At 36.0% G+C, this 13,551-nt stretch overlaps 2 protein-coding genes across 2 annotated transcripts; one reads left to right on the top strand and one right to left on the bottom strand.

The window, feature by feature from the left end:
- Window positions 1-5,392: 5,392 nt before the first annotated feature.
- Window positions 5,393-12,116, top strand: LOC123911425 (ATP-dependent RNA helicase DEAH11, chloroplastic-like). Its single transcript, XM_045962831.1, has 3 exons — window positions 5,393-6,430; window positions 6,645-9,780; window positions 10,694-12,116. The coding sequence occupies exons 1-3, from the start codon at window positions 5,588-5,590 to the stop codon at window positions 11,902-11,904; spliced, it is 5,190 nt and encodes a 1,729-aa protein (XP_045818787.1). The 5' UTR covers window positions 5,393-5,587; the 3' UTR covers window positions 11,905-12,116.
- A 47-nt stretch (window positions 12,117-12,163) lies between these two features.
- LOC123911426 lies at window positions 12,164-13,271 on the bottom strand. Its single transcript, XM_045962832.1, has one exon. It carries the CDS (start codon window positions 12,978-12,980, stop codon window positions 12,372-12,374), a length of 609 nt encoding a protein of 202 aa, XP_045818788.1. The 5' UTR covers window positions 12,981-13,271; the 3' UTR covers window positions 12,164-12,371.
- Window positions 13,272-13,551: the final 280 nt, after the last annotated feature.

Genomic DNA, 13,551 nt, shown 5'->3' with positions numbered 1-13,551 from the left:
TGAATTGAATCGCTCATAGAATCGATTTTTGATAAACTTGATTAGATTCGAATAGACTCGTATAAACTCGCGAGTTTATGGCGAGTTTACGAGTCTATAAATCTTTCTAAAAAAAATTTTGATTTTTTTTATTAAAAAATCCCCATCCAAAACACAAAATTTTAAAAAAATAAAAATAAATTGAAAATCCTTAATGAAGAAAATAATAAGCAAACTGAAGTTAATGTTGAGCAAGTTGATGTTATTGCTAACAATGTTGAGGAACCTGATTTTATTATTACCAATGTTGTGCAATGGTGGCGGCAATGTTGAATTAAGTGGAAGTTCAAGCAATCCAACCTTGGTTAATGACGAAGAAGGTGTTTTATCTGGGGCAGAGTTTGATAATGATGGTGAAGATAATGATAATGATTATATTGGTGGTGATGATGTCACCGGAGCTTTTGATCTTTGAAGTCATTATCATATATATTTCACTGGAGCTTTGCTATTTTGTTTGTTTTATTATGAAGTTTTTTGTTGACAAGTTTGTTTGAAGTTTGAAATTTGAATTTTTATTTGAAAATTGAATTTTATGTTAATTTGTGTTCCATATCATATATATCATTTATATGTCATTTATGAATAACTTATAGGCTTTTTAAACTCATTTTTAAGTTTCCATAAACTCGTACGAGTCTACGAATCTAGTCTACGACCCTTTTTGAGTCTGAGTAGACTCTCGAGTCTGACAACCTTGTTGACATATGCTAAAATATAGGGAGTATTTATAGGTAAATTATAATATGGACCACTTCATCAAGTGGTTCATGGTGGACCAGTCATGAATAACATTATAACGAATACAAATTTTATAAAATCCACTGTTGGATTGAAAGCTTATATCATATAGATCATCCATAGAAAAATTTAGAAAAATTGAAAATCATTTGATATGTTATTGAGACACATCAAGATTAACGGTTTATTAAATAACGTAAATCTTGATGGATCTCAATAACATATCAAATGATTTTCAAAAAATTTTAAAAAATTTATGGATGATCTATACGATATATAAACTTTCAATCTAACAGTAAATTTCATAAAATTCATATTCGGTAGATCACTTGTCCATGGTGGACCACTTATGAAGGTGGTCCATCGTAGCATTAGCCAGAATTTATATAGGAATTGAAATTGATAGGAGAATATACTCCTAGTTTGCTTGCAAGTTTCATGAATACAAAGATGAGAAAATCTTACATGAAATTAATATTATTTTAATTATTTTCTTTTTAATTTTATTTATTTATTATAAATGTGTGTATTTCTCTAAAAATTAGTGGGGGCATATTGGCAAAAACTTGGAAAATTTCTCAACGCACCCACCCACTTTCTCCTGCACTCCCTAGCGCACCTAAAAAAATTCGGAAAATATGTTCCGAACTGTTTTTTAGTGTAAAATTTACACTATAAAAAATTCGGGAAACATTTTCCGAATTTTTTGGGGAGTGCGGGAGAAAGTGGTGGGTGCGTTGAGAAATTTTAAAAAACTTGAATCCCACACCAAATCCAAATCCAAATCCAATGAGACCATCACATGGCTTATGTGTCCAATGCTTTAGATAAAAAATATGAAAGAGATGAGCCTTTTGGTTTTGTTAGTTCCCCTGGTCCTACAAATTGATATGTGTATAGAATCCAACGTACTCATAGTCCTAATAAAGGAAAAGTTGGGAGTAAAATAAATTAGACTATAACTGATGATCAAAGTTTGCCTGACAGCTCATTACCCTTTATAAGTGGTAGGTAGCTTTCTTTTGGGGTTCTCTTTTTCTAATTTGTGAGTGCTCTCTAAAGACAAAGACAAAGAAAACTACTAGCTAACAAAAGTTGAGTGGACAAAAAATATATTTTTTTAACCATGCATAAATAAGCTATCGATTAATCTATTAAGTTGAGTTTGATTGTAGTGGTACCAAAAACTTTAATGTTGTTACATTTATAAGTGACAATTTTATGCAAGATTTGTCCACCATGGTTCGATCAATTTTATTTTCATGATTTAATATTTATTATATTTAACGGTTCAGATTAGAGAAAGTAGAGTATAAGAGCCAGTGTGAAGTGGTTGAAAGAATCAAAGAAGATGTAATTTCAAAATTGTTCTATGAATGTGTAGAAAGGAGAAATATAATTAAGAAGGGCTTAACTATACATTTGGTCCCTTATGTTTATTTTAGGTTTCAATTTGACCCCTTACGTTTAAAAAGTATCAATTTGGTCCCTTACGTTTATTTTAGGTTTCAAGTTAGTCCTTTCCGTCAATTTTGTCACATGTGGCAGTCAATTTGCATATGTGGACTGACACGTGGCACTTGGACACGCTGACACGTGTACTGTTCAAACGGTGTTAGTGACAAAACTAACGGAAAAGACTAACTTGAAACCTAAAATAAACGTAAGGGACCAAATTAAAACCTAAAATAAACGTAAGGGACCAAATGTGTAGTTAAGCCATTAAGAAGATATTGAGTTGGAGAATGGAAGATTGTGGAGGTGAAGTGTGAGGTTTCTAATCATTTTAAAAAGCATTTTTAAGACAAAATTTGGAATAGTCCTTTTTTGAAAAAATATAACTTTAAAATATAAATGGTGAAGACAGTGAGTTCCTAACTATTGCCATTTCAAAATAAGGAAATTAGAAATACAATGTACCGTGACCAAACAAATTTTCATTTAGAATTATAAAGTAACTCAAGAATATTGTAAAAAGAAGTAACAATTCACTTATTGTCTTGATTCCTAAGAAAGAAAATTCTCATAGATTATGTGGCTATAAAACCTATTTCTCTAATAGGTTGTGTGTATAAAGTGTTGGCAACATATATATTAAGAATGGCGATCAACAAGTTAATATATGAAGAACATACAACTTTTATTTATTGTAAAAAAAAAACATACAATATTTATTAAGTACGGACAAATATTTGATGTGATATTGATAGCTACTGAATTGGTTGACGAGGTAAAAAGAAAACATTGTTCTTTTAAAGCTGACTTTAAAAAAACGTATGACTTAGTGGAACGAAAGTTTTGTATGACCCGCCGTAAGATACAATTTTTGTGAATAAAAATGAAGGTGGATTGATGAAGGTTTGAGTGCAATGGTATTTTCAATCATGGTTAATGAAAGTCTTACGAAAGAATTTGGAGTTGAAAAGGGACAGAGGCAAGGCTTGCTTCTAATAGAAGCTAAAGGCTTGGGAGCTTTGATGAATAAATTAGTAGAAGTTGAGGAGTTTGAAGGTTACCGTTTTGTGGTTAGAATATAGCCAAATATCGCATACTAGTATTATAGTTGTTGATGACATGATAATGATAAGGAAGAAAAAGCGGGAGAACATAAAGGCTAATTTAAGCATTTTGAGCTACCGTTAGAAATAAAAGTGAATCTCCATAAAATTAGACTATGTGTCTGTTTGGTTGAGCGTCTGCACCTCCAAACACATGTCTACCTTTGCTCCAACTGTAATTTTTGAGATGCTACAATACCAATCTTAAACGCTACAATGGATTTGACAAACATGATACACATCCAAATAGACACTAATAAGAATTAACATTTCGATTGATTGGCTACATGAGGTGACAATGAACTTTAATTATAAAATAAGTGAAATGTCATTTGTGTATTTGGGATATCCACTTGAAGGTAATCTTCGTTCTAAAAACATGTGGGAGCATGTGGTGAATAGAATACAAGCTTAATTGTATTTTTGGTCCTTCTATTTTGCAATATTTGCGATTTTGGTCCCCCTATTTTAAGAGACTGCGAAGAAGCAATAATTTTTATCTGGAATCATCTTATCTCTCAGGATGTCTGGAGTACGATTTTTAGTATTGGATTGTATCAATGACTTGACTGGAACATCACAACGCCTAATATTGGTATGACTCATGACAATTGGCAAATATCTTTGTTGGAGTTGCTGTTTATGAGCATTGAAAAGATAGAAATAGCTTGGTGTTTAATAGAAAAACACTTATAGGTAACCATCTTCTTCGTATGGTAACTAACCAAGCTAATTTTATTACCCTCTTCCAACATGAATGTCAAATCTCAACCTCGTCCTTCGAGACGAAGCATGAGGTTTCTTGGACACCTCCTCTTCACGATTACTATAAGGTTAATATTGATGGTTCTCACAAAAAATCTTAAGGAGTTTCTACTTGTGAAGTTTCTTTTTAAGTTGAGCATTAAATAAAGATCTGTTCATTCGTGGATTCTACAATAAAATTGGACCATGTTTTGTTGTGTGAGCGAACTATGGACGCTTCACATTGTAATAGATATGACGAGACATTTAAACATCATAAATCTAATCATGGTTAATATAGTTACTTTCGTGTTCATCTTTAAATTTCTCCTCCACCATTTTCTTCAAGAGGTACTCTCTCTTCTCCATTGTCATAGACGAAGAACCCCAATCTGTCATGTATATCGCGAGGCTAATCGGTGTGCAGACCTGTTAGCAAATCTCAAGCACTCTTCCTTAAATTTTAATTTTAATTTTTTTTTTGACGTCTCTTCTCCTGCTTTGACACTGGCTCTGTTTGGTAAAAATAAGCTATAAGCTAGCTTATAGCTGAAAAGCTAGTAGAATAAAATTAAAGTGTTTGACAAATTTAGTTGTTGTAAGTACAAAATGACATAAAAATACATGGTTAGTGGGTGGTTTTTTTTTGTAAGTGTTAGTGGGTAGTTATTATAATTTTTAAAAAATAAATAAATAAAATTAATGAGGGTAAATATGGAATAAAATGAAAAAGCTATAAGCTATAAGCTCATACGCTACTTGAAATAGCATCTCAAAAAACGCTATAAGCTAGTCAGAGAAGCTCGTTACCAAACACTTCACATTTTTTCAAACAAGCTTATAAGCTAGTTCAATAAGCTATAAGCAATTAGACTTACCAAACAGTGCATTCGTCTAACAAATGATGTAAGAGAAATTAGTTTGCCTTGTTTAGTATTTCAATTTCTTTTCTTATAAATAAACAAATTTTTTTTGGACTAACTATATTTATTAATAAGAATATATTAGTAATTGTTTTCGTAAATAAGTAGTTTTATTTTAATATTCTATTAATATTTTAAAATAATACATTAAATGTGAAACATTTTTTGAGAGATAAATGTGACACTTACAAGAGAACCATGCATCTAAATTTTGTCCATTAGTAGTAGTTTTTATCAATTTTTTCTGTCTTTTGCAATAAAAACAAAATAACATTTTTTGTCTATTATTATCAAAAAAGTTTAAAAGTCAAGAAAAAGAAAGAATTCTTAAAAAAAAAAAGAAATAATTTTTTTGTTTCAAAAATAATTTGAAAAAGAAATGAAAGTATTCCCACAGTCACACTGCACTAGTATAACCTAACCAACCAGTGTGTGAAGGAGTAGATACCAAGAAAAATAAAAACAAACAAAAACTCTTATAATAATAATAATCACACTCACACTCACACACAACACAACACATTTCAATTTTCAATTTCATTCTAATCAATTAGGGTTTCGTTTCTCGCTAATAGATTCACCATGAAGAAAACCTTTCCCCCAAATTACAACCCTCATTTCCACCGTCAACCACCGCACTGTCCCGTTTACCGATACCGGAAGCCTGGATTTCATTCCAACCACCGTGTCGATCGTCCTCCAGAACGAAATTCCCCTCACCGTCCTCCCAATTTCATTCTCATGCTTCATCTCGGCCGTCGTGCTCTTCATCGGGATGATGTCGAGTGTCTCATCGGTAAATGTAAACCTAATCCTGATAATTTCCTTTTTTACCCCTGCGATGGTGTTGCTGCTTCACTCAATTTCATTCAGTGGACGGATGCTCGTGATGCTGTAGTTTGGTTTTGGGAATCGCGTCTTTCTGAAGGTCATGATTTTACGCCGGAGTTGATTTCGAATGTTATGGTGCCTTCTGATAGGGTTGAGCTTGAAGGTAGTCTTAGGAGGGTTTTTGTTAGTCATGTGAAGGAGTTGATGGAAGGGAAGGAAGTGAAGAGATTGGTGGAGGAGTGGGATCGATTGGCGAAGGAGATTGGGAGTGTTGTGAGTTTGTTGGGTAAGCCTTTTCCAATTAGGGTTCAGCAACAGAATATTCAGAGAAAGAAAGGGCTTGATGATGAGAAGAGTTTGGTTGAAAGGAGATTGAAGGAGTTTGAGTTTGCAATGGAGTGCATTTTGCAGCATCTTGGAGAGAATAATCATGCGGACTGTGGTGGAGATTTTGTTCCTGTGTTTAAGTTTGGTGAAAGTTTTGATTGGGGGAAGATTCACAGTCTCATTGTTAGGGAACGTCGCAGACTCGAAGACGGATTGCCCATTTATGCTTACCGGAGGGAAATTCTTCAGCAAATACATCATCAACAGGTATCTTAATCTTTCTAATTCCTATAGATGCTTGGAAAAAGTTTTGTTGTTGTTGTTGTAGTTTGTTCATGTGATCATGAAAATGTGTATAAGTTTGCAACTTTAGTATATGTTGGTTGTGCAAAAAATAAGACTTTTTTTTTGCCAGTGCATACTATTAATTATGTTGCTATTTAGATTTTTTTGGCTGTTCTTATGAGTAGAATATGTGCAGATAACAGTGTTGATTGGAGAGACCGGTTCTGGGAAGAGCACTCAGATAGTGCAGTTTCTTGCGGATTCCGGCATTGGGGCTGATGAGTCAATTGTGTGCACTCAGCCTCGCAAGATTGCTGCCAAGTCATTGGCGCAAAGGGTCCAGGAAGAAAGTAGTGGATGTTATGAAGAAAGTTCAATCCAGTGTTATTCTACATTTTCATCCGGCGACATGTTTGATTCCAGGATAGCATTCATGACAGATCACTGTTTATTGCAGCAGTACATGAATGATAGGAATTTGTCTGGGGTCTCGTGTATCATAGTTGACGAGGCTCATGAAAGGAGCTTAAATACTGATCTACTGTTGGCGTTGATAAAGAATTTGCTTTGTAAGAGGGTTGAAATTCGACTTATCATAATGTCTGCTACAGCTGATGCAAAGCAGCTATCTGATTATTTCTATGGTTGTGGAATTTTTCACGTGGTTGGGAGAAACTTCCCTGTGGAGATGAGATATGTTCCTGCTGACTATGGAGAACATTCTGGTTCTGCTGTTGTGGCGTCATATGTTTTTGATGTTGTCAAAATGGCAACCGAGATTCACAAAACAGAGGAAGAAGGAACTATTCTCGCCTTTCTGACCTCACAGTTTGACGTAGAATGGGCGTGTGAAAATTTTAAAGCCCCATCTGCAGTTGCTCTTCCCTTGCATGGGAAGCTTTCGTCTGAAGAGCAATTTCATGTTTTCCAGAACTATGCTGGAAAAAGGAAAGTGATATTTTCAACGAATCTTGCAGAGACATCAATTACAATTCCTGGTGTTAAGTATGTGATCGATTCTGGGTTGGTTAAAGATTGCCGATTTGATCCTTGCAGTGGGATGAATGTACTTAAGGTTTGCTGGATCAGCCAGAGCTCTGCTAACCAAAGGGCAGGTCGTGCTGGGAGGACTGAGCCTGGCAGGTGCTATAGGATGTACTCAGAAGCTGATTATCAGTCCATGGAGCTAAATCAAGAACCTGAGATTCGAAGGGTTCATCTTGGTGTAGCAGTTTTGAAGATCCTTGCTTTAGGGGTGAAGAATGTGCAGGATTTTGATTTTGTGGATGCTCCAAGCCCTAGCTCCATTGAGATGGCGATTAGGAATCTAATTCAATTAGGATTTATTAAAGTGAACAATAATGTTCATGAACTAACTTATGAAGGTAGGTACTTGGCAAGAATGGGGATTGAACCTAGGCATGGTAAACTTATTCTTGGCTGTTTCAAACTTGCTTTGGGTAGAGAGGGCATTGTCCTTGCAGCCATGATGCCCAATGCTAGTAACATATTTTGCAGATTTGGTAATGAAGATGATAAACAAAGATCTGATTGTCTCAAAGTGCAATTTTGCCATCCCGATGGAGACCTTTTTACTCTTCTCTCTGTGTACAAGGAATGGGAAGCTCTGCCACAAGATAGGAGGAATAAATGGTGTTGGGAAAACAGCATCAATGCAAAATGCATGAGGAGATGCCATGACACAGTTTTGGAGTTAGAATCTTTCCTCGAGCGTGAACATGGCTTTGTTGTTCCAAGTTACTGGCGTTGGGACCCCCATACGCCTTCTGTTCATGATAAGAATATGAAAAAGGTTATACTGTCCTCACTTGCTGAAAATGTAGCCATGTTCTCTGGACGCTATCAGCTTGGTTATGAAGTAGCACAAACAGGACAGCATGTTCACCTGCATCCATCTTCTTCCTTGCTCGTATTTGCTCAGAGGCCTAGTTGGGTAGTTTTTGGTGAGCTTCTCTCGGTTTCTAATGAATATTTGGTCTGTGTGAGTGCTGTTGACTTTGAATCATTAAACAGCCTTCAACCTTCTCCCTTGTTTGATGTATCCAAGATGGAAGAGCGGAAGTTGCAGATGAAGACACTGACTGGTTTTGGCACTGTTCTTCTAAAGAGATTTTGTGGGAAACTCAACAGTAATTTGCTTGGTCTTGTTTCACGTATCAGGAAAGCTTGTATGGATGAAAGAATCTATGTTGAAGTGAATGTTGATGAGAATCTCATCAAGTTATATGCTGCTTCACATGATATGGATACAGCTAGTATGTTTGTGAATGATGTTTTAGAAGATGAGAAAAAGAGGTTACGCGTTGAATGCACGGAAAGATATTTGTATCATGGGTCTGGTTCCTCATCACCCGTGGCCTTGTTTGGGTCTGGTGCTGAGATAAAGCATTTGGAACTTGAGAAACATTCTTTGAGTGTTGAAGTGTGTCACCCAAACATAAATGCAATTGATGATAAGGAGCTCCTGATGTTTTTTGAGAAGAATACCTCAGGTTGTATATGTTCCGTGTACAAGTTCCAAGGCATGGTAAAGGATGCTGATGATAGAGAAAAGTGGGGCAAGATAACATTTTTGTCCCCTGATGCTGCCAAAAGGGCTGTTGAGCTGAATGGAGAAGAGTTTTGTGGCTCGTCCTTGAAAATACTTCCTTCACAATCAGCTATGGGAGGGGATAAAACATTTTCATTTCCTGAAGTTAAAGCAAAAATATTTTGGCCTCGTAGACCTAGCAAGGGATTTGGCATACTTAAATGTGATAAAAATGATGTCAATTTCATCTTGAGAGATTTTTTTAACCTTGCAATCGGAGGGAGGTATGTTCGCTGTGTACCCAGTAATAAGTCTATGGATTGTATTGTGATAAGTGGGCTTGACAGAGAGCTTTCAGAAACTGAAATTTTAGATGTACTGAGAACTGCTACAAGTAGAAGGATTCTGGACTTTTTCGTGGTGAGGGGAGATGCTGTTGGAGATCCACCATGCGGTGCCTGCGAAGAGGCACTCTATAAAGAAATTTCCCCCTTAATGCCCAAAACAAATCCTCATACTAGTTCTTGCCGCGTTCAGGTATTTCCAGCTGAGCCAAAGGATTCTTTCAAGAGAGCTTTAATTAATTTTGATGGAAGGTTGCACTTAGAGGCAGCAAAAGCTTTGGAGAAAATTGAAGGAAAGGTGTTGCCCGGATGTCTTTCATGGCAGAAGATAAAGTGTGAGCAGTTGTTTCACAGCTCCTTGATATTTCCTGCTCCAGTCTATCATGTGATTAGGGAACAACTGGAAAAAATACTTGCAACCTTCAACAATTTAAACGGTATTTTATCATTATGCTCTTTTTCTTTTCTAGATGCCTCTAATTCATCTGTTGATGCCTTTCTTAAAAGCCGAACCTTTTATATACATGGCTGCAACTTAATATTCCCCCCATGAAAAATGTTGAATTGGATGTCTATTCATTGTGTACAATTGTGTGGATTTTTTTTTAAAAAAATAATTGATGTATCCAGTTAAACTTCAGCACTAATTTTTCTTGCTTCTCTCCTAAAGAAAACACATTTGGAAAAATGAAAGGAGTAGGAAGTAGTTTTGTTTTTTTGTTTCTGGTCCCCTTTTTTACTTATTTCTTCATGAATGTCTTTTATGTTGATGCATTATGGATTTTTTATGTAAAATGGAAACTATTATTTGTTTGGTTACTATTATAAAATCACCATGTATTTTGACACTTGTGTTTAAGGAAATTTTTGTCCTAAATAAATCATTATTTTGGTTGTAAGTTTCCGTCACATCATATATTGCATCTTTTTCCCCTTCCCAACAGCTACTTATTTAAGCTTCACAAATTTATCTAAAATTTATCAAAGCTTTGCCACATTTTACAAGTCACATAAAAGAACAGGCTATTTTGAGGAAACAACTCTTTCAGATTGATCTAACATCTCTATTACTGGATAAATCATCTGCTATCACCCATTTGAAGCTGATATGAATTTTGCTGCACATTTGTATCATTGACTACTGTTTAGGGTTATAACATGAACAGTGGGTCAAATTAATGTTTCATAGGCACTGTAGTAGTTATGCTAATTTTCGGATGTTGAATTTTACAAACTGGCCATCTATGGTTTATTGGAAGCTTCTTTATATTGTGAGACAAGTTTAATTGTATTTTCTTAAAACAAGCTCATTATGATTTGACTGTTGACAATCAATGTTCTTATTATTAGGTCTTGAGTGGAACTTAAACAGGACTGCTACTGGCTCCCACCGATTGAAGATAACAGCCAATGCCACAAGGACAGTGGCAGAAGTTAGGAGACGTCTGGAAGAACTGTCTCGAGGGAAAATCATTGAGCACGACAGCCTCACCCCTGCAGCTCTACAGCTCCTGTTGTCCAGAGATGGCATTAGTCTTAAATGCTCAATACAGCAAGAGACTACAACTTATATTATTTTTGACAGGCACAACCTGAATTTACGGATTTTTGGTTCACCAGATAAGATTGCTTTGGCTCAGCAGAAATTAATTCAATCTCTATTGTCCATCCATGAAAAAAAGCAGTTAGTAATCCCTCTGAGAGGGAGGAACCTACCTTCTGACTTAATGAAGCAAGTGGTCAAGAATTTTGGGCCAGATCTTCATGGACTAAAAGAGAAGGTTCCTGGAGCTTATCTTAAACTTAACACACGGCAACAGTCGATCTTTCTTCATGGTAACAAGGAGTTGAAACCAAGAGTAGAGGAAATAGCTCTTGAGATTGCCCGTTCAGGCCATCATTTAGTTGAGAGACTTGACACAGGACCCAGTTGCCCAATTTGCTTGTGTGATGTTGAGAATGGATATCAACTTGAAGGCTGTGGTCATTTGTTCTGCCGGCTGTGTCTGATGGAGCAGTGTGAATCTGCTATAAAAAACCAAGGCAGTTTCCCAATATGTTGTGCTCACAAGGGCTGTGGAGATCCTATTCTGCTTACAGATTTCAGAACTCTCCTGTCAAATGATAAGTTGGATGAACTTTTCAGGGCATCTTTGGGAGCTTTTGTAGCTTCAAGTTCGGGAAGTTATAGGTTTTGCCCCTCGCCTGACTGCCCCTCAATTTATCGAGTTGCAGATCCCGACACAGCTAGTGAGCCATTTATTTGCGGGGCATGTTATTCAGAGACTTGTACCAAGTGTCACATAGAGTATCATCCATACCTTTCGTGTGAGAGATACCGAGAGCTCAAGGATGACCCAGACTCATCTCTGAAGGAGTGGTGTAAAGGGAAAGAACAAGTCAAGAGCTGTTTTGCTTGTGGGCAAATAATTGAGAAGATTGATGGGTGCAATCACGTTGAGTGCAAGTGCGGAAAGCATGTCTGCTGGGTTTGCTTGGAAATCTTCACAAAAAGTGATGAATGCTATGATCATTTGAGAACTATACACATGACCATATAAATTGCTATTTGTGTGGTATTTTTAATTTTAGTAGTGGTAAATAATATGTACATAGACGGAAGAGAATGTAAATTTAATATATATATATATGTGTGAACTAATGTATGTATACTAGCAGTTCAGTACTACTTGGATGCAGTTCAGTACTACTTGTACCCATTCTGTACACGAGACTTATTAAATATAACTTGCATCGCTTGGGTTTTTTCCGGCATTTCGTACATAGTATCATATAATTGCCCAAAAAAAAAAAAATACATAGTATCAATCATATATAGGACCATTCAAGTTATACTGCAAAACAGAGAGTAACTCTGTAAGACTGTAACTGTTGTACAGAATGGAGGTCATATTGATGCAGTATGAAATTATATTTGAGTATTAGACTATTAGTTAATATAAAGCAAAATTTTGTATATGCAGATTGTCTTTCATGTATCAACGATACATCTGCAACAGCAGCAGGATTAGTATCTCCAAGCAAGGGCAGTGGCAACACCAATTCCCAACGAGAAAATCAAAGCCAGAACCCATGTGACACAAGTCGTTTCTTCATCGTGGCCTTCTTCACTGGGTAATCCTACAGCACCCTCTGTTGATCTGGCATAACAACCAGACATCGACATCGCTGGTTGTTGCTGCAGCCAAAGTGGTTGCAGGTTTAAAACTTGAAGCTCAAGCAATCTCACCACTTGGCGACAAGCAAACAACTGCATGGCCTCTTCCAGCAAAGCAATAGAGAGACCATCCCTTTCTTTTCTTAGAATTGCAGCCATCTTTTCAGCCTCTCTGGCCCGTGTTTGAGATGCTTCCAGCGCTTTAAGAAGCTCCACTTTATCCTTTTCATCATTGCCATTTTCTAGCCGGTAAGTACCATAGTGTTTTCTATCTGACTCTTCTTCTTTGCCTGAAATGTTACACACCCTATTCATGGACAATATGACAGTCTTATCTGGACCCCGAAAAACCTTGGAAGGTGGAGGAAGATCACAGTTCTGCATAAGGTCAAACCCTGCAGGATTGTGAGAAACTTTGAAACCCATAACCTGATTCCTTGGTCTTTGTTGGCCACCCATTAAAAATCCAATCTTTTTATGATGAATGATGAAGTTTATACAGATGTAGTTACAGGTTAATTTCTTGTTGAGAATTGCATGTAGGAAAGGAAAATATGCAGGTTAAAGTGTGGAAGGGAAAAAAGTGGTAGGTTTTGGAATTAGTGGTTGTGTGAAAGCATTGAATTCATAGGGAAAGCGTGATGAAGAGGCAGTAATTTTTGTGATTAGGAATTTGTTTGCTTTGTAAGTAACTCTGATTTTGATGCTTCCTGAATACCTTGCTTGCAAGTTTGGTTCAATTCAATTATAGATTAAATTACCACTAGGACACAGAGGGATTCCTAACTCATTATAAAACGCCACATGTTTTATTTCTTTCAAACCTCATTTTATTTTTTATTTTTTTAAATTCATAAACATGATGAAATCATGCGTAAAAATATCCGGTAAAATTTAGGTTTAAACCAGAGTTAGGACATGTTTTAAGGTTTGGAGAGCGTCATTGTAGATACTACTACTCACTATTGAGATATCTAACAATTAGAGTTGAACTCATGTTCTCGTAGAATGCAAGTCGACTCCTTATCAG

This window comes from Trifolium pratense, linkage group LG2 (genome assembly GCF_020283565.1).
Source record: "Trifolium pratense cultivar HEN17-A07 linkage group LG2, ARS_RC_1.1, whole genome shotgun sequence".
In the NCBI taxonomy this organism is placed as follows: domain Eukaryota; kingdom Viridiplantae; phylum Streptophyta; class Magnoliopsida; order Fabales; family Fabaceae; genus Trifolium; species Trifolium pratense.
Note: the sequence above shows the minus strand (reverse complement) of the source record. Positions and strands in the feature narration are given on the sequence as shown.